The following is a 21,298-nucleotide window of genomic DNA, read 5'->3' as shown; positions in this document are numbered from 1 at the left end:
TTTATTTATTCAACAAATATTTATAAGGCATCTTAACTCTGCCCAGCACTGTACTAGGTGCTGGGATTCAGTAAGGGAGAAAAAGACCCTACTCTTAATCAGTTGACTTCTGGTGGGAGAGGGGGGATAGGAAAAACAAACAAACCAGAAATTAGATTATCACAAGTAATGATAATTTTTATGAAGAAAATAAAACAGGATAATGAGATAGTGACAGTCTTGAGACTTAATTGAGGATAAATCTTAGATGAATTTGTAGAAGTGGAATTGCTGGATTTTGATATTTATTGCCAAGTAGCTCTCCAGCAGTCTAGTCCCAAACGAGCCTCCCACCATGGTGCAGAGCACCTGCTGCTTGGCTTCCTCACAGATGCTGGTTCCTTCTACTCATTGGCCCTAGTTCTACCCCCAGGACCTACTCAGCATTTTCTGCTTTTTATTTGCCTTATAACAGTATCATCCCCCATGTGTATAGAGCATCACATTTTACAAAGAACCTTAGCATATGAGTAAATGGACTAATAACTTTTGTTTTGTTTGTAATTTTATTAGGGAAAGTTTCAAATCTATAGAGATAGACTGGGATATTGAGGCCCCATCTACCCAGCACCCATATTAAAAATTATCAACATTTTACCAATATTGTTTCATGATTCCCTGCCCCCTTTCTCTTTTGAATTATTTTAAAGCAAAGCCTAAACATCACATTTTGTTTCTCACCCGTAAATACTACAGTATGTATCTCTGAACAGAGTAGTACATTTTCATTTTTACATAACCCCAATGCCATTACTATTCCTACCAGAATTAGCAATAATTCTTTAACATCAAGCAGCACACAGTTCATGTTCACATATCCCCAATTACCTAAAAAAAGTGACTTCAGGGTTGATTTATTTGTATCAGAATGCAAACAAGGTCCACACATTTGGCTGATACATCTCTTAAGTTTCTTCTAATTTGTAGCAGTTCCCCTCCTCTTTCACACCTCTTACTTTGTAAAGAAATGGGTTATTCATTTTGGCTGATGAATGCACATTACAGCATTTGGCTGATGGCTTCTTTCTGATATCATTTAAAACTTGTGATATTCCTCTTTTTCCAGTATTTCTGTAAACTGGTAATTAGATCTAGAAGCTTAAATAAAACTCAGGTTCCATTTTTTTGGGGAGGAGGGCAAGCAAACTTCAGATGTAATGTTGTGCACTTAAGCACAATATCAGGAGGCATATACCTTCTGGTTGGTCTATGTTTAGTGATGTTGAGTTTGATCTGTGAGTTCGGATGTTGTCAGCACCATCCATCCATTCTAAATTTCCCCATAAACCTTTCACCTAATGGTGTAAATGCATATTGATGATTGTTGCTAGAGCCATTATTTCATTAGGGGCTGACAAATGATGATTCCAAAATTCATTCTTCAATTATTAACTGGAATTGTTTTTCTCAAAAAGAACTTTCCTCATCATCTATTTGGTAACCTGAAATACAGGACAAATGCTAAATTATTTCTCTTGCCTATTTTGAGAATAATGAGGTGATGAACTAGCAATTTCCTTTTTTTTTTTGAAGTATCATTATGGACTCATAGATTTATCTATTTTTTGTGTTGTGACCAGTTTCAGTGATTATTATTTTTGCTTCTCAAATTGTCCCATGTTTTAGCCAGTGGGAATCCTTTAAAATTTCCTCGTGTCTTTCTGACACTACCCTCAAGTTTACCATAACTTCCTTGCTTTCTGGCACAATGAGATGTCTCAGGCTCATCTTGGACATTACCTGCTTCAGATCGGGAATCAGGTATTTCTCCAGGGAGTCCTGTTTTTCTTTATATAAATATAGCTATAATATTTTCCAAATGAGAATGCCTATGTTACTACTAATGATAAGATCTTTCAGTGCTGTGTAAGGTTTCTCTGAGACTCTTTTTCACAGGAATAGAGACATAGGATCAAAACACTGTGTTTTAAAGTTACTTAAGCAACTCTTTTCTCAATATAGTTATGCCATCAACCTGATATAGTTAGACACATTTGTTATTGTTTCTTTTCCCTCAGAGGTATTTTTTATCTAAGTCAAAACTATAAAACAAGGTACCTTCGACAAAGTCCAGCTTCCATACCTGTCTGCTCACGCCTTTCTCTCTTCCATAAGTTGATTATAGTGTATTATCAACTTTCTCTCTTCCTTAAGCAACCCTTTTTATTAGTTTTTTAGAATTAACCCATAGTTTCTTTAAGTCATCAACTCTTACTGTTACTTTTAACGCTCTAATGTAGGCAAGAAAGCGATTACTGTCATCGCTATTATAGAAGAAGTAGAGCGCCCTGTTTAAACCCAGGTCATCGGACCCCAAATCCTGGGCTCCTCCCCCTTCCCCATACTCCCCTCTACAGACTCTTCTGGGAATCGCATCAAGGAGATGCAGCCGTGGTCTGGCATCGAAATTAAACACACCTCTTGCCTCAGTGCTTACTCCTCCTACTCCAAAATTACGTGAAGTGTGCACGCTATTTTTGGACACCAGGCTGTACTTTGTGTCTACAGCTAGGAAAATATGTAGGAAAATATATGTGAATAAGCGGGCACGCGTGCGTGTGTTATTAGTGAAACAAATCATCCCAAATACTGTCATTGTCTGGTAACACCCATCAGGGTGATGTGGAATTGAGGCACCCTGAAGTCACCCTTCAGGCAAATGTGGGGACTATTTGCAAGAGGAAACGTACTTTTGAAATTAATGAGGATGACAGTTCAGGAAACAACATAATCACAGCCTGTGAAGTTCCAATTGTAGATCGGCATATTTAATAATAAAAACTTGTACAATGTTCTACAAATTTAAAACGACTGTAGGTTTTTTTGTTTTTTTTTTTTTGTGGGGTTTTTTGTTTTGTTTTGTTTTTTAGTTTCCTTTCTAATTCGATTTAATTTTAAATTATATTGATAACCTAAATAAAATTCCTAACTGGGCGAGAGCACGAGTATGGCAGAGTCAAAATCCAACAGTTAGGGTTTTCCTCGAAGGGGTTTCTTCCAAGCCAGGCTATATCCGGGGGGACTGGCGAGTCTGCAGGCGCAGAAGTGGCGCCCAGGGCGGGGCTGGAGAGCAGGCTGGAGATGCCAGAGCCTTCTTACAAGGCCAAGGTTCAAAACCCGCGGAAGCCTCCCTCCGTGCATCTGTGTTTTGTCTCCCGAGAGGCCTACAGTCAGAAGGCTTTTTTGTAGAAAGGGTCCTGACATGGGCTCAGAATCAGGCAGGAAAGTGAGGTCATCCTTCCCAGCATCCTATTCTGCTTAGGAAAGACCCAAGCAAGCTTCTCCATATTGTAGGAGTTTTTGTCCGAGATAAGGTTACAATGCCATAGGTGGTTCACATGTATACAATGGAACTAATTTACGTTTTGTTTGTTTGTTTGTTTTTGTTTTTAACCACCACAACCGGGGTAAAATCTCCCTCCATGTCAATGAAAAGAGAAGCTGCAAATAGGGTCTGAGAAGTAAACTTCGAGATTAGGGCTGGTGAGGCAGCTGGGGGATTTTGTTCCTGGGCAGAGCCTGGCCAGGGTTTGGGGTGAACCCGCAGGGCTCTGTCCTTCCAGGGCTCAGGGCCAGAGGTGCCTGGCAGGACACAGCGGAGGCTAAGCACTTGAGCAACGGAACTCGTTTTCTTTTCTTAGAGTTAAGAGGCTCCTGCTTTCGCGCGTGGTCAGGAGAGGCGGTCACTGACTCCGTGTGACCCGGGAAAAGCCGGGACGTGTTTCTTCCTTGGTAAAACAAGAGACACTTGCCCACCGCTGATGCCTCCAGTACATTCTTCTTCTGGGCTCCTAATTAGGATCTCACCCTGCCTAATTACTTTCTTTTAAAAATAAAGTTAGTTTTGCTAAATTTTGGAAACAAAGCAAAATTATTTGTGTGTTTGTGTATTAATTTACAAAGAGAACACACTTTACACACTGCACATGCTGTTTTTCACATTACTTCGAGAAAAGTTATCCCTCTCTAAAACTGGTTTTAATGACTGAGTATTTTATCTATTTTATGGATGCAAATAGGGATGACGATTCCCCTATTGTTGGACATTGAAGCGGGATCTACTTAATTTCTCCTCTAAAGAATGATATGTTTAAATGTGTCTACAAATATTTAACAGTGACATTTTCTTAGAAATAGTCATTATTCTGTCAAATTACTTTTTAAGTTTTGGGGTCCCACTGTTGGATTGGCCATTACTACTCCCAGGGTATGGCCCACTTCTTCACACACTCATTTGCACAGAAGATGGTAATGAAAAAAAAAAAAAGAATTTTTTTCTGTTTATCTGTTATTAAAGAAGTTGAACCTATTTTCATATTTATTGGCAATTACAATTCTTCTTTTGTGAATTGCCTGTGTCCTTTGTCAATTTTCCAAAATTGGGAAATAATTTTTATTCCTTAATATGTTAGGACTTTTTTTGCATTTGCGTTATATGGGGTAATATTTATAATGTATGTTAGCACTAATAATATGTAATAATAATAGTAATAGTATTTCATTGATTACATGCTATAAACATTTTCACACTTGTCATTTCTTTCTTAAATTTTGTTAGGGTAATATTTGCTCCCAGAGCTGCAAATTCCGTGGTCAGCTGCGGGCAGCTCCGCACACAGTTGGAAACCGCCTCGGGATTAGGCACTGAGGAACATCGGCCGCATGTGGTCGCTAGGGGGCGCTGGTCACCCCCTCAGCTCATGGCGGGAAACGTCGCGGCCTGCTGGTGTGGGCGGAGCTGGTGGGGTGTGTGTGGAGTTCCGATATTGGTTGTTTGTATTTCCTTGTGCTCCACAGCCCACCTGCTTTTTGTCTTTCATGCAGGACTGCCTTTCCCCTGCGCTCAGCCTCTGAACAGACCCCACCTTGAGCATCGGGTCCAACTGGGAGGCTTGGGAGCATATTCAGGGCAGTGGTTTCTGGAGGTCTTAGGGCCCAGCGATCAACCTAAAGGCTCCCGCCAGTCCGCGGCTGGTGACCAAGCTCATCCATGTGTGCCCCTTTGATACCCCTCTGGTACAGCCAGCAGCTTAGTATCCCGGGTGCAAGTTAGTGTAAGGGGTGGGCACAGCAGGGCTGGACATTACAGTGCTCTGAGTGGGGGTAGGGAGACAGGAACAACATCATGAGGAAGCCTCAGGGTTCCCTTTCCGGTGGAGGAGGTAGATGGATGAGTAAACAGTCACAGGTGCTTGGGAGAGCGGCTGTTTCTGCTTGGGCCCTGGCTTGGGACAAGGTGTGGAGCACCAGAGAGGAAGAGACTTCATGGAGTAGTTGGCATTTGGGCTGGTCCAGCAGGATATGTACAAATTCCACAGGCCGAGGAGGCATTCCTGGCTGAGCACATATAGCATCTCCAGACACAAAGTAGGGTGGCTTTTAAGAATTGCACATATTCCCATGAAGCTGAGCACCAGCAGGTGGAGAGGGGCTGGAAGTGGGCTCAGAGAGGTAGGTAAGACCAGATGTGCTGGGCCTTGGATGGAGCACTAAGGGACTTATGCTTTATTGTGTAGGAGGTAAAGACCTTTTGAAGGATTTAAGCAAATTTCCTCCCTAGGACTGATACAGGTTTTTCTTATTTAGGTAGAGGGACTCTTGCCCAATCCCCACTTCTCAGACTATGAAAGATGCACACAGGACAGAATTTAGCTTTGAATTGCCATTGGGTTGGCTGCTGCAAACCTGAGAACCTCTGGGCAGAGAGAACACCAGCCCCAGAGTAAGTGACACTTAGAACTCGGACAAAGGAGAGGATTCAGCCTCCATTGTTCTTCCTGCCCCATATCCAATCCATCAAGTCCTGTTAAATGCACTTCCTAAATTTTTCCTGAATTTGCTTAAATCCCTCCATATCTACTTTCCAATGCCTTGATCTTGTCATGATCATCTCCTATAAGCAGTACTGCTGAAGCCTTCTGTTTTAGTTTCCTTGACTACTCAAGCAAATACCATTGGCTTAAACAATGGGATTTTATTGGCTCATGGTTTGGGTATGAGGTTAGGTGAATTCCAAAACTGAGGCATCAGTAAGACAATGCTTTCTTCCTGAAGCTGGTGTTTTCTGGGGCTGGCTGCTGGTGATCCTTGGTCCTGAACTCCTCTGTCATAGGGCAGTGCACACAGGGTCTCTCCTGGCCTCTTCCATCTCTTCTGGGTTCCACAGAGGTTCAGCTTTTGGCTGCTCCCTCTGTAGCTTTCCCTCTCTCTTAGTTTCATTCTGTTTATAAAGGGATTCAATAATAGGATTAAGACACATCTTGACTGGGTTGAGCCACACCTTAACTGCATAACCTCATCAAAAGGTCCTACTTACAATGGGTTCACACCCATAGGAGTGGATCAGGTGTAAGAACATGTTTTTCTGGGAAACATAGCTCTTAACCACCACACCTTCTAAGTATCCTCCTGCTTCATTCTTGTCCTTCTTGTATTCCACTCTTCTCAGGGAAGCCAATTATTTGAGAAAAAGCAAGTACAGATCAGATTAGACCACTTTTCTGCTTTAAAACTCTTCATAGCAGTTGGAATAAAATCCAAGCTCTTGACATTGGTCTCCAGGTCCTATATGATTGGTGCCTAGCTCACCTTGCTTTCCTGTTTTGCTTTTCCTGTTCTTCAGCATGTTCTCTACACTGGCCTTCTTTCTATTCTTGGAACAAGTTTTCATCTTATGGAGTTTCATGGAGATTTTTGATGAATGATTTGGCCTGAGCTCTGGGAAGTGTTATCTGCCTTTAGGGCCAAGAATAAATTGGAGAGTACAGAGAGGAGGGAGGTTATGGGCATTGTTTGGTAAGAGATGAGAAGGACCTAAGCAAGGCTACTGACCCTGGAAACAAGAAGTCAAAGCAGATGTATGAGTCTTCCTGGAGGCTGGCTGTCTTACTCTCTCGGACTTGGGGTTGACTGGATGTGAGGGATGAGGGAATCCAAAAATGGCTTTCAGGAGTCCACATCCACTAACAGAGACTTGTCTTTAACAGAAATTGGGAAGTCAGGAGGAAGAGCTGGTATGATGGGTAAAGATGAGAACTGAATCCCATTTACTGACCAGTTGCAACAATAATTTTTACAATGATAATAATTATTATAAAAGCCACCATTTACTAAACTCTTCTGATGTATTAGGTACTTGTGTTAAATGCTTTGACTCTTTTATGTCATTTGTGATTCACAAGACTGTGAGGATAGTGTTAAAAGTATTATCCCTTTAGTGATGAAGAACCAGGAACTTAAAGAATTTAAATAATTTGTCTAGGGTCACACAGCTAAGTAACAGCAGAGGTGGGAATCTAATATAGGTGTATTTGACTCTAAAACTCTTGTACATTTCTTTACTTCTAAAGTATTGTAAGTATTCTGTACATTTGAAAACTCACAAAGTTTAAACATATCTAAAATTGCACTTTAAGTTAGAGACTCAGCAAATCAGCATCTTACCCTGGATTCCTTGGCTCAGTGACTAAATTACAGTGCAGTCCACCCCTAGCTCAAGCAGCCTGAAACCTGAAGGTCATCCTTGGTTTTTCCCTTTCCCTAACCTCTCAACCCTCCAGCCAAGTACAAAATCCTGCCCTTTCTGCCCCAAACTATTCAGTCGAATACCTTTCAACTCTCCTCCATCCCACTATGGGCCTTCAGCTCTGGCCATCACCATATTTTACCCTACAACCTTTCCCACTGACCTTGTATGCAATGAAAAGACCCAGGAACTATGAAGCAGTGAGGAGGTTAAAATAATCCTTCAATGACGAATTAAAGGAGGAGACTCTGTAGTAAATCTGAAGTCAGGAGGGGGAACAAAGGCTCTTTAGCATAATAACATCAATGTTATAGTGCAGAGAGCTAAGAATCATACATTGGGACAGCAAAAATGGCCAGGGGTAGGGGAGATGCCCTTGAGTCTTGGACCTGGTGACTCCCTGTGTGAGGCGCAGCCCATGTCACCCTCCCCAGGGACTAGGAGAGTCCCCAGGAAGGACCCAAGAAGCCTCGACTCTGCCCATGTACTGGCCTATTAAGCCTTCCTTGGGCTGCTATTCCTCACTGGTTCACTCAGTATATGAACATGTGCCAAGTCTTTACAAAGTATTGGCAATACCAAGATAACTCAAATTGTTTTCTAGGATTTCAGGTCATGGTGGGCAAATGAAGAACCAACTAAGTAAAATGCAATGTTCTATGTGCTGAGGCTTTGCACATGCCTCTATGAACACTTACCCCTAGAGCCATCCTCTGACATAGCAGGGGGAGAAGGCCATGCTCCCTACCTCTGTGGAACCAGCTCCTTTCTGGCACATAAAGCTGGAGCTGAGAAGCACTAGGGACAGAGCCCTTTGCGCAGACGTGGATCCTTTCCTAGGGGTGCCTTCATCAGTGGTGCTAAGCCTGAAAGGACGGTGAATACAGGGGGCTGAAGTTGCCCTTTAATTGCAGAATCATAGGGTGGAAGGGAGAGGACAACGGGGAAGAGACAGTCTAATCCAGCCTGGCCTTTTTCAGATGGGTACTGACTTCTCATTGCTCAGTGCCCACAGATATCCTTTGATGGGAGGAGAATTTGCCTTCCTATTCCTCTTTTCATCCTGAGCCAGGTCACTGCACCCTGGGGAGGAAGGGCTGGGCTCCAAGATGCTGAAGGGAGGGGAGAGTATGGGGCAGACAGAGTGGAACAAGATCAGACATTGAAGTGTGGGGGGGTGGGCATTGAAAAGACCTCATCCTATCACAGGGTCTGAGACATGGGCGGAGAGAGTCTGGGTCAAAACTAGAAAGAGGAAGGCAAGGTTTTCTGTGAAAGAAACAGAATGAGCCCTCTTTGGGTCCACTTTGACCCCTTCACACCAATACCCTAGGGCTCAGCATCAGCAGCAGTGGAGAAGAAGTGTGTGTGTGGGGAGGAGGTATCAGGCTGGGGCAGTTCATCCTCCCTTTGTTAAATTCAGTGCAGCTGCTCAGAAATCCTCAGGGTTGCAGTCGGTGGAGGTCCCCAGACCCGGGGCAGCAGCCAGGTGCAGGCAGTAGCAGCGCCCAGAGCTGGAGCCACAGCAAGGAGAGCCAGTGGCAGGGCACAGAGGTGGGCAGTGGGTGGGCATGTGGGGGTGCTTCTGAAGAGGGGTGGGCAGTGCTGCTGATTTTGCTGACAGGACATCATGTGGAAGTTCACTGAAAAGCAAATTACTGCATAGCCTCAGAGAATTGCCTCTTTATATGTACATTTGAGAACTTGTGGCTGTTGGCCCACAGCTTGGGGAAAATTCCTGAGCTAAGATGGACAGCAGGGAAAAAGAAAATGCCTTGGAATATGGGTCTGATTCCAGATAAGGCTGTCTGTGGATCTCAAGGACCCATGTCTGTGCAAAGGCTCTATCCCTAGTGCTTCTCAGCTCCAGCCTTATGGGCCAGAAAAGAGCTGGTTCCACAGAGGTAGGGAGCATGGCCTTCTCCCCCTGCTATGTCAGACACTGGTGCTAGGGGCAAGTGTTTTTAGAGGTTTGTGCAAAGCTTCCTCCTATTTTGGTTTACTGGCAGAAAATGGGTAGTGGAATTGGGCAGGGTGAGGGCAGAGAATCGTGGTGAAGGGTAAGTTACTTATATTCCCACTTTCCAGCTCCAAGCTCCCTGCTTCTCCCTAGGTTGATGTCAAGAGATTTTTTGATAGAAGAGATTGAGAAAGCCCCAATATGGTACAAATACCTATCCTTCAGACCTACTCTAGGCTTGCAATGCTTATTTTTCATTCATTCATTCATTCAATCATTCATTCATTCACTGGTTCAACAGGAACTGATACTTGTATCACAGGCACTGTTCTGAAAAAAGAGGATTCAGAAATGAATAAAATCCAATTTCTGTCCTTGGGTGACTGGCAGTGAGATTGGCATATAGATTAGCACTCAAAGTAATGATCCAACATGATAAATTATGCAATACACATGTGTGGAAAGTCCTCAGACCTTAGGTGAGTCTCCTATTGTCCTGTAGTGACCCCAAGGGATGACAGGTCCAAACGTCATTTGGGAGGTGGATGAGATGAGGTCACTGGCCTGTGAAAACAGGGCTTGGACATGTGGCAGGAGCAGAGGTGTGGATTCCATTTCTGCACAGGGGCAGCTGGCCCACTTAGGCCTCCAGGAGCAGCTCATGGGAGGCAGCAGGGGGGCCACAAGGAAGAAAAGATGACACTGTAGTCTTAGGCTGAGTGGGAGGTCAGAGATACCTAAGAATTGGAGGAAGAATTAGGTTAATTCTTGAGATTAACCAAGAAAAGGTTAATGCTCCTGACATTAACCAGGAACATACTTATGGGGGTCATACAGTTCCAGGTTGGATTAATGGCTCCTTTTAATTTCTGGCTTTTCTAACAATGTCTATGGATTAATGAGCACAATTCAGTTGTACATGACCTAGAAATATATACCTATGTTTTTAAATAATGGAAGGCTCAGACTCGAGCCTTCAAGATCTAGGATAATATTTCAGCTCTTCTATGTCTTGGACACACACAACTCTTCTCCATTTAATAGCTATGTAAAGGCAGAAGAGTCTGAGGGAGATGTTTACAGTGAAAAACAGAGCTAGAAATTTAGGAATCAATGAGGTTTGAGATAGCAAAACTGGCAAATTAACACAAATGTAAGGAACAATGTGTGAATATCTAGTTCATTGTGGAATTGATTTTAAGAACTACAGGAAGAGTACAGGAATAGCATAGAGAGAGGAGTGACTCATATTGACTGGGAGAGCGAAGGAAGGTTGGTGAATTTATGGATGGTGTTTGATGAGTATGTGATTATGATGTTGCTTTTCCAGCCTTGCTTTCTGGACATGGATTCCTGCATCATCTGTGAAACTCCCTTCAATGCCATCAGGAAGTAAGGCATCAATATCAAGGACCACTATGCCAATGTTTTACCCTCTGGTGGCACCACCAGGTACCTGGGCATCGCTGATGGAAGGAGACATGACTATGGCTCTTGGCATGAGGAAGATCAGGATCACTGTCCTACCTGAGCACATCCACTTGGTGCAGATACACACCATCTCCTCTATGTTGTGTTATTTCCACCTTCCAGTAGGAGTATGATGAGCGTAGCTCTCCGTCATCCACCACAGTTCTATGCAGATTATCATGTTGGAATGTTCTGCCAACATGGAATGTCTGACAAAACTTAACTTGGGTAGAAAACCAGACAAGATTGGCATCAATTTATTTCTTACATCATCAACATCATCACACCTTTCAGTTATTCACCTTCAGACTCTCCCTTTAGCTGTCCTGACTTAGTGCAATGGATGTGAAAATCCAAGGTCTTTAGAAGGTAGATTTTTATAACTGGCAAAATATTTCTCCATTGTATTTTATTGCAATATAAAAAAAATATATTATCCCCTGAAACACAGTGTCTCTGAAATCCCACCAATGGTCTTTTAAGATCCAAAGTGTGCAATTAATTGCCCATGGTACCATCATACATCCATCACCACAATTAATTTTTTTTCAATTTTTAGAGCGTTTTCATTACTCCAGAAAGACATAAAGACAAAAAAAGGAAACTCAAACACTCCCATACCCCTAACCACCCACCCCTCCATTATTAATTCATAGTTTTGGAATAGTACATTTGTTACTGTTCATGAAAAAATGTTAAAATACTACTAACTGTAGTATATAGTTTGCAATAGGTATATATTTTTTTCTATATGCCCCTCTATTATTAACTTCTAGTTATAGTGTCATACATTTGCTCTAGTTCATGAGACAGATTTCTAATATTTGTACAGGTAATCATGAACATTGTCCACCACAAGATTCACTGTTTTATACATTCCCATCTTTTACCCTCCAGCTTTCCTTCTGGTGACATATGTGACTCTGAACTTACCCTTTCCACCATATTTACACACCATTCATCACTGTTAGTTATTCTCACAATGTGCTATCATCACCTCTGTCCATTTCCAGATGTTTAAGTTCACCCTAGTTGAACATTCTGCTCATAATGAGCAACCGCTTCCCATTCTTTAGCCTCGTTCTATATCCTGGTAACTTACATTTCATGTCTATGAGTTTACATATTATAATTAGTTCATATGAGTGAGGCCTTGCAATATTTGTCCTTATGTGTCTGTCTTATTTCACTCAATACAGTGCCCTCAAGGTTTCTTCATCAATCCATTTTTTTTTTTTTTAGGACAGTTTTGTTCACACACCATACATTCCGTCCTAAGTAAACAATCAATGGCTCCCTGTATAGCCACATATTTATGTATTCACCACTATCACCATTATCTATATAAGGACATCTCCATTTATTCCACAAATAAGGAGGAAGAGTCAAAGAAGGTAGAGAGAAAAAAAAAAAGAAAAAAGATAAACAAAACAAAACAAAACAAAACATGACAGCTAGGAAGCAATAAAAGGAAAGATAGCATTAAACTAAAGTAGAATAAAGAGTCAGACAATATCACCAATGCCAGGAGTCCCATATCCTTCCCATATGCCCCACCCCCATATGCATTTAGCTTTGGTATATTGCCTTTGTTATATTAAAGGAAGCATAATACAATGTTTCCATTAATTATGGTCTCTAGTTTGCATTGATTGTATTTCCCCCCAATCCCACCCTATTTTTAGCACCTTGCAATGCTGACATTCTTTTGTTCTACCTCATGTAAAAACATATTTGTACCTGTTGTCACAATTGTTGAGCACCCTAGGTTTCACTGAGTTATACAGTCCCAGTCTTTATCTTTTGTCTTTTGTTCTGGTGTCCCACATACTCCTAACCTTCCTCTTTCAACCATACTCACAGTCATCTTTTTTCAGTGTACTTACATTGCTGTGCTACTATCTCCCAAAATTGCATTCCAAACTTCTCACTCCTTTCTGTCTACAGTGCTCCCTTTAGCGTCTTTTCCTTTCTGTCTGCAGTGCTCCCTTTAGCATTTCCTGTAGAGCAGGTATCTTGTTCACAAACTCTGTCGTTGTCTGTTTGTCAGAGAATATTTTAAGCTCTCCCTCATATTTGAAGGACAGTTTTTCTGGATATAGGATTCTTGGTTAGTGGTTTTCCTCTTTCAGTATCTTAAATATATCGCCCCACTTACTTCTTGCCTCCATGGTTTCTATTGAGAAATCTGCACATAGTCTTATAAAGCTTCCTCTGTACATGATGGATCAATTTTCTCTTGCTGCTTTCAGGATTCTCTCTTTATCTTTGATGTTTGGTAATCTGATTGTTAAGTGTCTTGGCATAGGCCTTTTCATATCTATTCTTTTTGGGGTATGCTGAGCTTCTTGGATCCATAATTTTATGTCTTTCATAAGAGATGGGAAATTTTCATTGATTATTTCCTCTATTATTGCTTCTGTCCCTTTTCCCTTCTCTTCTCCTTCTGGGACACCAATGACATGTTCATTTCTGCATTTTGTGTTGTCATTTAATTCCTGGAGACGTTGCTCATATTTTTCCATTCTTTTCTCTATCTGTTCTTTTGTGTGTAGGCTTTCAGGTTTCTTGTTCTCCAGTTCCTGAGTATTTTCTCTGCCTCTTGAGATCTGCTGTTGTATATCTCCATTGTGTCTTTCATGTCTTGTATTGTGTCTTTCATTTCCGTAGATTCTGCCAGTTGTTTTTTTGAACTTTCACTTTCTACCTTATGTACACCCAGTGTTTTCATTATACGCTTCATCTCTTTTGCCATATCTTCTCTAAACTTTTTGAATTGATTTAGTATTAGTTGTTTAAAATTCCTGTATCTCAGTCTACATTCCTTTGACTGGGCCATAGCTTTGTTTTTCTTAGTGTAGTTTGTAGTTTTCTGTTGTCTAGGCATCTGGTTTCCTTGGTTACCTCAATCAAGTTTTCCCAGACCAGAACAGGCTCAGGTCTCAGAAGGAGGCAATTGTATCACGTCTCTCTGAGGGTGTATCTTAGAAGATTGCTGCACCCTGTGAGGCCTCAAGGCACTGTGCTTTTCTGCCCAGCAAGTGGCACTTGTCAGCCTGCAGCTCCAGACTGGTGTAAGGAGGTGTGGCCCATGGCTGTTTTCCCCCAGGTTCTGGGGCTGGTTGTGAATGGAAGGCAGGTAGTAGAGCTGGGCCCTACCTCTTTCCTTTCCCCGGGGAAAGGTCATTAGTATTTGAATAGACTCTCTGCCTGTGCTATCCCCATCCTTGTCTGGGTCATGTGAGAAACAGGCACTGTACCTAAAAAGAATAAATGCTCACCCGATTGTGGAGAAGAAAAGAATTTATTCACGGTCTTGCAAGAACGGGTGTGCAACCAAAATGCAGTTGTTGGTGCATTGAACAATAGAACACAGCACTATTATTCACTAAGCCTAACACGCAAGCCCCTTGCTTGTTTCTTCATTGGCTGGACACTTCAGAGTTTACAGCCTATTTGACAGGCCTAACTAACCCACACAAATTTCAAACATTCAGCCCACACAAATTTGAAACATTTGAAATAAGTAACATTTGAAACAAGTCTCCACTCTAGGTTATAATCGTTATGACCATATAAGGCACTGACACCACTTCTGTGCTTATGTGGCCTCTTTCCTTTGGTTCTTTAACTGCAGAGCCAGTCTGAGCTAGTTTGATAACAAGTTATAAGGCTATTTTAGGAACCTCCACCCACAGTCTCCACCTTGCAAGGATAGTGGGTGGATAAACAGGAGGACCAGCCACCAATTACAGCTTGGATTCTTAACTCTCTGCCAACCCCTGAACTGCCCCTACCCTGTGTGAAAGCTAAACTTAATCTAATTCTCACAATCAGAGCACTGGGTACTGAAAATGGCTGAGGCTTTTTTCACTAAGCTGAAAAAGGGGCAGAAATCCCCTGTTCAGGGCCAGTTCACAGCCACCCTCAGTTTCGCCCAGTGGCCAGAGACAGCACGCAGTCCTCTGGGCTCCCCCACCCTCCCAGAAAGGTCCTCCGGCTCTCCAAGGTCAGTTGTCACCGAAAGCCTCTGTCTGCTTGTTGGAGATTCATAGCTTGTATTGAGCAGTCCACATTTGCTAATTAAAACCCCAGTTTTTGCTCAGCTGAGCTATATTCGCTTGCTCAGAGGGTGCTGCTCTCTAGTGCCACAAGGCCTTGCAGTTTGCCATGGGGGAGGGGGTTCTCAGCTCAGGTCCACGGTTTTTACTTACAGATTTTATGCTGCAATCTCAGGCATTCCTCCCAATTCAGGTTGGTGTATGATGAGTGGACAGTCACGTTTGTCCCCCCGCAGTTATTCTCGATTATTTACTAGTTGTTCCTGGCTGTTTATTAGTTGTTTCAGGGGGACTAACTAGCTTCCACTCCTCTCTATGCCACCATCTTTTAGTGCTCCTCCCCTACCAATGGTCTTTTAAAGGGCATCTACAAATTAAAATGACGGTCTCTGAGAAAGAAATCATTACTATTACATTAAATGACTTTGTTTTAAATCTATGAAGACCTGAAGACATAGTCCCTATCTTTTAGAAACTCTAATATGTCTATTTTTATTAAAGAAGTTGTGAGTTTACAGAATAATCATACATCAAATACAGGCCTCCCATATACCACCCTATTATTAACATTGGCATGGTATAATAGTTACAATTGATGAAAGCACATTTTAATAATTGTACTATTAACTTATAGTCTATGGTTTAACTTAGGGATCACTGTTTGTGTTGTGAAGTTCCACAGTTTTTTTAAAAACATTATTCTAGTAACATATACAACCTAAAATTTCCCCTTTTAACCACATTCAAATGCATAATTTAGTGTTGTTATTCATGTTCACAGTGTTGTTTTAACATGGGGTAAACCTGGGTCCTTTCAAGATATGGGTCAACAAATTTTTTCTGCAAGGGCTTGGGGAGTGAGTAAGGGAGTATGGGAAGGTGATGAGGCGACAAGCCAATCTCCCATTAGGGTTAGCCAGGCACTCCCTTCCCCTGCTCAGCTGTTATTTTTGATGTGAAAATGAGCACACACTACATGACCCATTGGTCACCACCAAATTGATCATATCTCACCCTAAGATTTTGTCCAAACTGGAGGTTGTCCCTGAGTTTATCAAACTTACCAGGGCTGGTAAACACTCACATCCACACCCAAGATTGGCAGATCTTCATAGTGGCGATCCCGTGGTACTTCAGAGTCTCCAAGACTCATTCTATAGCACCTGTCAGATAGCATGTTCCAAGTCCTCAACTTGGATTCTAAAGCCTAAGCACTTTTTTCTGGTTGCTTATATACAATCATAAGCTTGGAGTGATGAGGTGGTCCTGTACAAATCAGTCGTGTTTATGACTAAGTCCACAAATATCTTTACTGTGAGGCCTTGAAAGCTCTAAAATAAATGGAAAAACTTTTACCTTGAGACCAAGCTTTCCATTCAGGAACATCTCTCTCTCTCTCTCCCCCCCCCCCCCTCTCTCTCTCTCTCTCTTTCTCTCTCTCTCTCTCTCTCTGTGTTGTATTTAATCACTACTCAATATCTTTATGTTTTCTGTCTGAGAACTACCCGAGAATTCCTCACATTTGAGGGGAGCAGATAGCCTGTGAACTGTAAACCCAAAGCCTGTTATGTGCATCCCATAGCTGTGTCCATTTCTTCAAGAAATCCTGTCTCAGCCAGGAGAGCTGACAGCATATTTCAGAGCTGATGCCCCCTTTTTAGTACCTTTTTGTACCCAAAGTCTTAAGGAACTGGAGGTCCACAATGTTGGAGGAGGAACTTAATTTCCAGTTTGCCACTTCCCAAGGGCTTAAAAAAGCTTTTAACTCAGTGAACTCACATGGCATTGCCCCAATTTGACTTTATCTCAGGCCCTGTGAGGTCTTTTTGATTTTTCAGTTTTCTCTCAAGTAATATCCTCACTTAGGTTTGGCTGATCAATCCTGTTTTATCATCATTCCAACAATCCACGGTCAATGAGAGTCTTAGTTTTCCAGGGCTGCTATAACAAATACCACAGACTGGTTGGCTTACACAACAAGAATTGGTTTCACAGTTTGGCAGGCTAAAAGTTCAAAATCAAGGTATTGGCAGGCCATGCTTTCTCCGAACTCTGCAGCATTCTGGTGGAAGGCTTGCTGGTAATCCTTGGCATTCCTTAGCTTGTAGATGTATCTCTGTCTTTGTCACAGGACCATCTTTCTCCTTTTCTAGCCTCTACTTCTGTGTCCAATTTCCTTTGCTTATGGGCCCTAGTCATACTGAATTAAGGCTGACCATGATTCAATTGACCTCATCTTAATAGAATCTTCGAAGATCCTATTTACAAAAGAATCCACACCTCAGGTCTGGGGTTAGGACTTGAACATGGGGGACATGATTCATTGCCAACAATGGAAATGTTACTCTTGGTCCACATGGGAAGTGATGGTTTCAATATGGGGTGAGGGTGGGTGGGCAGCTGAGTGCTGCACTTTACATCTAAAATCTGGGACAGTGCCTTCCCTCCCCAAATAGGGACCTATCGAAGCTGTGACTTACAGAGTTTGAAATCTTAGTGGCATAGATGTCAAAAAGCAATGTTTAACATACACACGAAAAAGTAACATAGAAGGAATTCCACGACTTGCTTTGAAGCAAGTCAGGATAGCATCATTGTTGCATGCATGGTCTCTGTAAACAGACTGTTGGTGACCTTGGCAAGTTAAGGAAACATGCTATGATTATGTTTCCATATTTGTAACATAGGATGATAATAGTACCTACCTCAAATGGTTGTTGAGAGGATTAATTAAGGAAATGCATGTCAAATATTTGATTACATGACTATATTCATTTATAAAACCAGTAACATTTCACACATCCACTTTTCTTCTCCATTTTCTCATGTCAGATACTTATTTACAGAGCACTAGCCTGTTTCTTTCCCTGCTTCCAAAACCTGTTCAGGTTTAACTCTTACCCTTGCACTCCTAGATCTTGACTGGAGGCCTTATTTTCCATTCCTGAATCTTTTCTCACCTGTTTCTTAATTGGGGACCCTGGGATACCCTTTCGTGTTCTCATGGTGGTGGCCATCTCCCAACAGAATCTCCTACACCATGTTATAGGAGAAAAGTCAGGCCTTTCATCAGGATGGGGCCAAACCAGTACTGCTCTGCTTCCTGCCACAACATAAAATCTTCCTCTAGGCCCCTTCACAGTAATTGGAACCACTATTTTTCCAGCCTAGAGTCAGGATTCCATTCCTTATGCCTGAGGAGCAGATGCCCACAGAGTAGCCTGGGATGGAGCAAAGGTAAAGAACCTAGTCATCTTGAGACAACAAAAACTTTATTTTCCTCCATAGGGTCAGACACAAGTGTTAACAATTGACTGGGAAGATAGTGCAAGCCCTGGTGGTTCCAGGGTGGGCCTTCTGTGGGCTCCTGGAGAGAAAACAGGAAGCATCCGCTGGGGACAGCTCAGAACCCTTTCCAGGAACATCTGGAAGGCCAGCCAAGGGAAAAGAGATTGGGGTACTGGGAGAGAACACTTCAGGCTGGGCCTGATTCTTTGAACTTTGGATCTTTGTTTTCTCTAAAATGGCTTGTCTCAGCTGCACTTCCCAGCTCAGCAGCAGCGCCCAGAGCTGTGGCCACAGCCAGAGCCCCCAGACTGTCCACTGCCACTGTCACAGGCTTCAGAGCTCTGGCGCCGGCACCGGTGGGATCTGCGGCGCCTGTGGTGGCTCAGGCAGCAGCCGCCCTCGGAGCTGTGGCCACAGCCGGAAGAGACGGGAGGCAAACACTGTGCTGGGCTCTTTGGGGGGCACTTGGGTGAGGGGCACTTGGGAGGGGGCTGGCACTGCTGCTGGTTCTGCTGGCAGGACATCTCGGCAGGAGTTGAGCAACCCTGGACAAAACAAAAGCAACTTGTGAGTTCAGAACCTGCAGTCCAATGTCTCCTCTATGAATAGTTTTATAAAACTCTTGCTCTGAAGACCAGTGGCTTCCTGAGATGTGAGCTTCAGGAGGAAGACGGAAACTGAGTTCAAGTTAATTTGAACTAGCAAGACATTTCCCTTCACTTTACCCTCCTACCAGAAAAGAATGCTGATTTCTTCTAACTGGGCCCAAAGGCTTCTTGTCTTCATAGAAACATGGAGTCAAATATACCCATTTGGGTGATGGCTCCTGCAGTACATCTCTGGATATGTGGACTTCTCTTAGGACAGAAAGTGAGCAGAACACTGGGAGCCAGGGCTCAGGCATGCCACAGAACCCATGAGACATCCCACAGAGGTTCCTTGCTCACTGTCCCCCTCTCCTGTCCCCAGCAGCCCTCCAAGGTCCTCTTCCTATTGCCTCCACATCAGGCATCCCTGCTTCCCTGTTTCCAAGGATGTGTGTTTTTTTCTTCCCAACTCTCCCAGCCAAGCTTCTGTCCCCTTCCAGACACTCACCAGATGCAGAGGAGGCAGGAAAAAGCTGTTCCAGAGGAGGCTGTGGATGAGGAGCTCAGGGCAAGAGCTCTTTTATCCTGCTCTGGGTTGGTGATGCACTGCCAAAGTATGGTGCTGCTTTCACAACCCAGGGGGTGGATGACAGAGGTGAACCCTCACAGCACAGGCCTCGAACATTTTCCTGCTAAGATGGCTGAAAAGAGGGAACCGGGAACTCTTGATGACTGCTCTATAGCCCTCCCAGCAGGTAGGCTGGAGATCTACTGCCATTCTTCCTCCTTTCAGTAGTTCAGCTCAGATGCTAAGACTTCAGCTCTGCTCCTTACATTTTTTTTCTGGGCAGTTAGAATGTAGAGATGCACTTGACACATTTCATGATCTTTAGCATTCCAAGTCTAACTGGACATACATCAGAAAAGTGCACATATATGTCTCAGATCATGTGATTTGTTGTTGATACAAACATCTCCAAATATCTGTCTTTTTGGATCTCTAATGCAATGCATGTCTCCAAGGGGAATGTCATGTTCAAATGTAATCAGCTCCTGACTCTTAGGGATGTTGATGATATGAGACCAGACTAGACTCTGAGAATGAAACATGTGAGGAAATGGATGGAGGATGGGATCTAGACCCTTTCTGGGCAGTTGGGGCCCCGAATAGAACTTTATAGCACCCAGGAGTCAGCTTGGGGTTCCTGGGAGAGAGGAAATAAAGTCAATGTGGATTATATGGATTAGCAGACAAAATAGCAAAAGAACCTATAACAGTTACTATCACAAGAATTATAGTTAACATAAAAAAGCCAGTTTGCCCATATTTAGCTTCTTGTGGGATGTGTAGTAGTGATTGTAAAAAAATGAAGTGTTCTAGGAGTGTGAAATATTTAAGATGATTGATGGGAGTCATGGAGATGGTTTTGTTCAATATGTTGCTAATGTCGAGATTGATGATGGTGGTGATGTCTTGTGCATATTATTTAAACAGACCTGATAATTTCTAAGGTTTGTATATGATGATTTTCATAAAATCTGAATTTGGTTTTCACATTGGATTTTATTATTCATAAATCTACTATTATAATAACAGTTTTTTGCTATTTATTTCCAAAAATTACTTTCAGAAGTACAACAGAACAATAATAATTTGTATTTATATTAACTAATAATTTTAAATGAAATATTTTATGATAAATTTATGTGATTTTTCTCTGTCCTTTATAGCATATGGGATTAGTACCTGCTTTTAGGCACTAAATTCATTATAAAAGTATTCACTTTACAATGTACCCACTTTAAAATATAGGAAACCCATGACCTATTTTGGAAGCCTGTTGGAGAATGAGTTGTTTTGGGTCACAGGAGTAGTGGCTTGGGATGGAGGGAAGGGGAAAATGTTGCAGCTCAAAAGGTTGACCCCCCTCACTGATATTATCTGTCTCCAGAATGAGGCCTCCTGCTGAAGGGATTTTTTTTTAGGCTTAGCCCCAGAGCTAGGCTTGAGTGGCCATTTCCCTAACATTATGGACAGCCTCACTAGTTGATAGTGCATTAGAAGGATTTTTGTTAATGAAGAGTGAAATGGGTGCTTTGTCATATCAGACTTACTGGTGAAGCTGAAGAGGGATATGAAGTGTTAAAAAATCCCATCTCGATTTCCCCTAGTATTACCAGAGGTAGAGCCGAAGAGAAGGCCAGATGGGATGGGGACCAGTCTAATGAAAACATGTTGCTGGGGAGTACTGGTTCCCCTAAAGAGTTCACCCTCATTGTTGGTCTGTGACTCTGGCTGAAATCATTACCTTCTGTCTTTCCTCTCACAGATCCAATATTTACCTTGAGCTCTTTCCCCTTACTAACT

The 21,298-nt window shown here is 42.5% G+C and overlaps 1 protein-coding gene across 1 annotated transcript; it reads right to left on the bottom strand.

Annotated features, from left to right (window-relative positions):
• Positions 1 to 18,606: 18,606 nt before the first annotated feature.
• On the bottom strand, positions 18,607 to 18,867 carry LOC119517643 (late cornified envelope protein 3C-like). The gene has a single exon (XM_037814516.1). It carries the CDS (start codon positions 18,865 to 18,867, stop codon positions 18,607 to 18,609), a length of 261 nt encoding a protein of 86 aa, XP_037670444.1.
• Between the last annotated feature and the right edge of the window lie 2,431 nt (positions 18,868 to 21,298).

Source organism: Choloepus didactylus, chromosome 2, assembly GCF_015220235.1.
Source record: "Choloepus didactylus isolate mChoDid1 chromosome 2, mChoDid1.pri, whole genome shotgun sequence".
NCBI lineage: Eukaryota > Metazoa > Chordata > Mammalia > Pilosa > Megalonychidae > Choloepus > Choloepus didactylus.
This window is presented reverse-complemented; position numbering and strand designations above follow the sequence as displayed.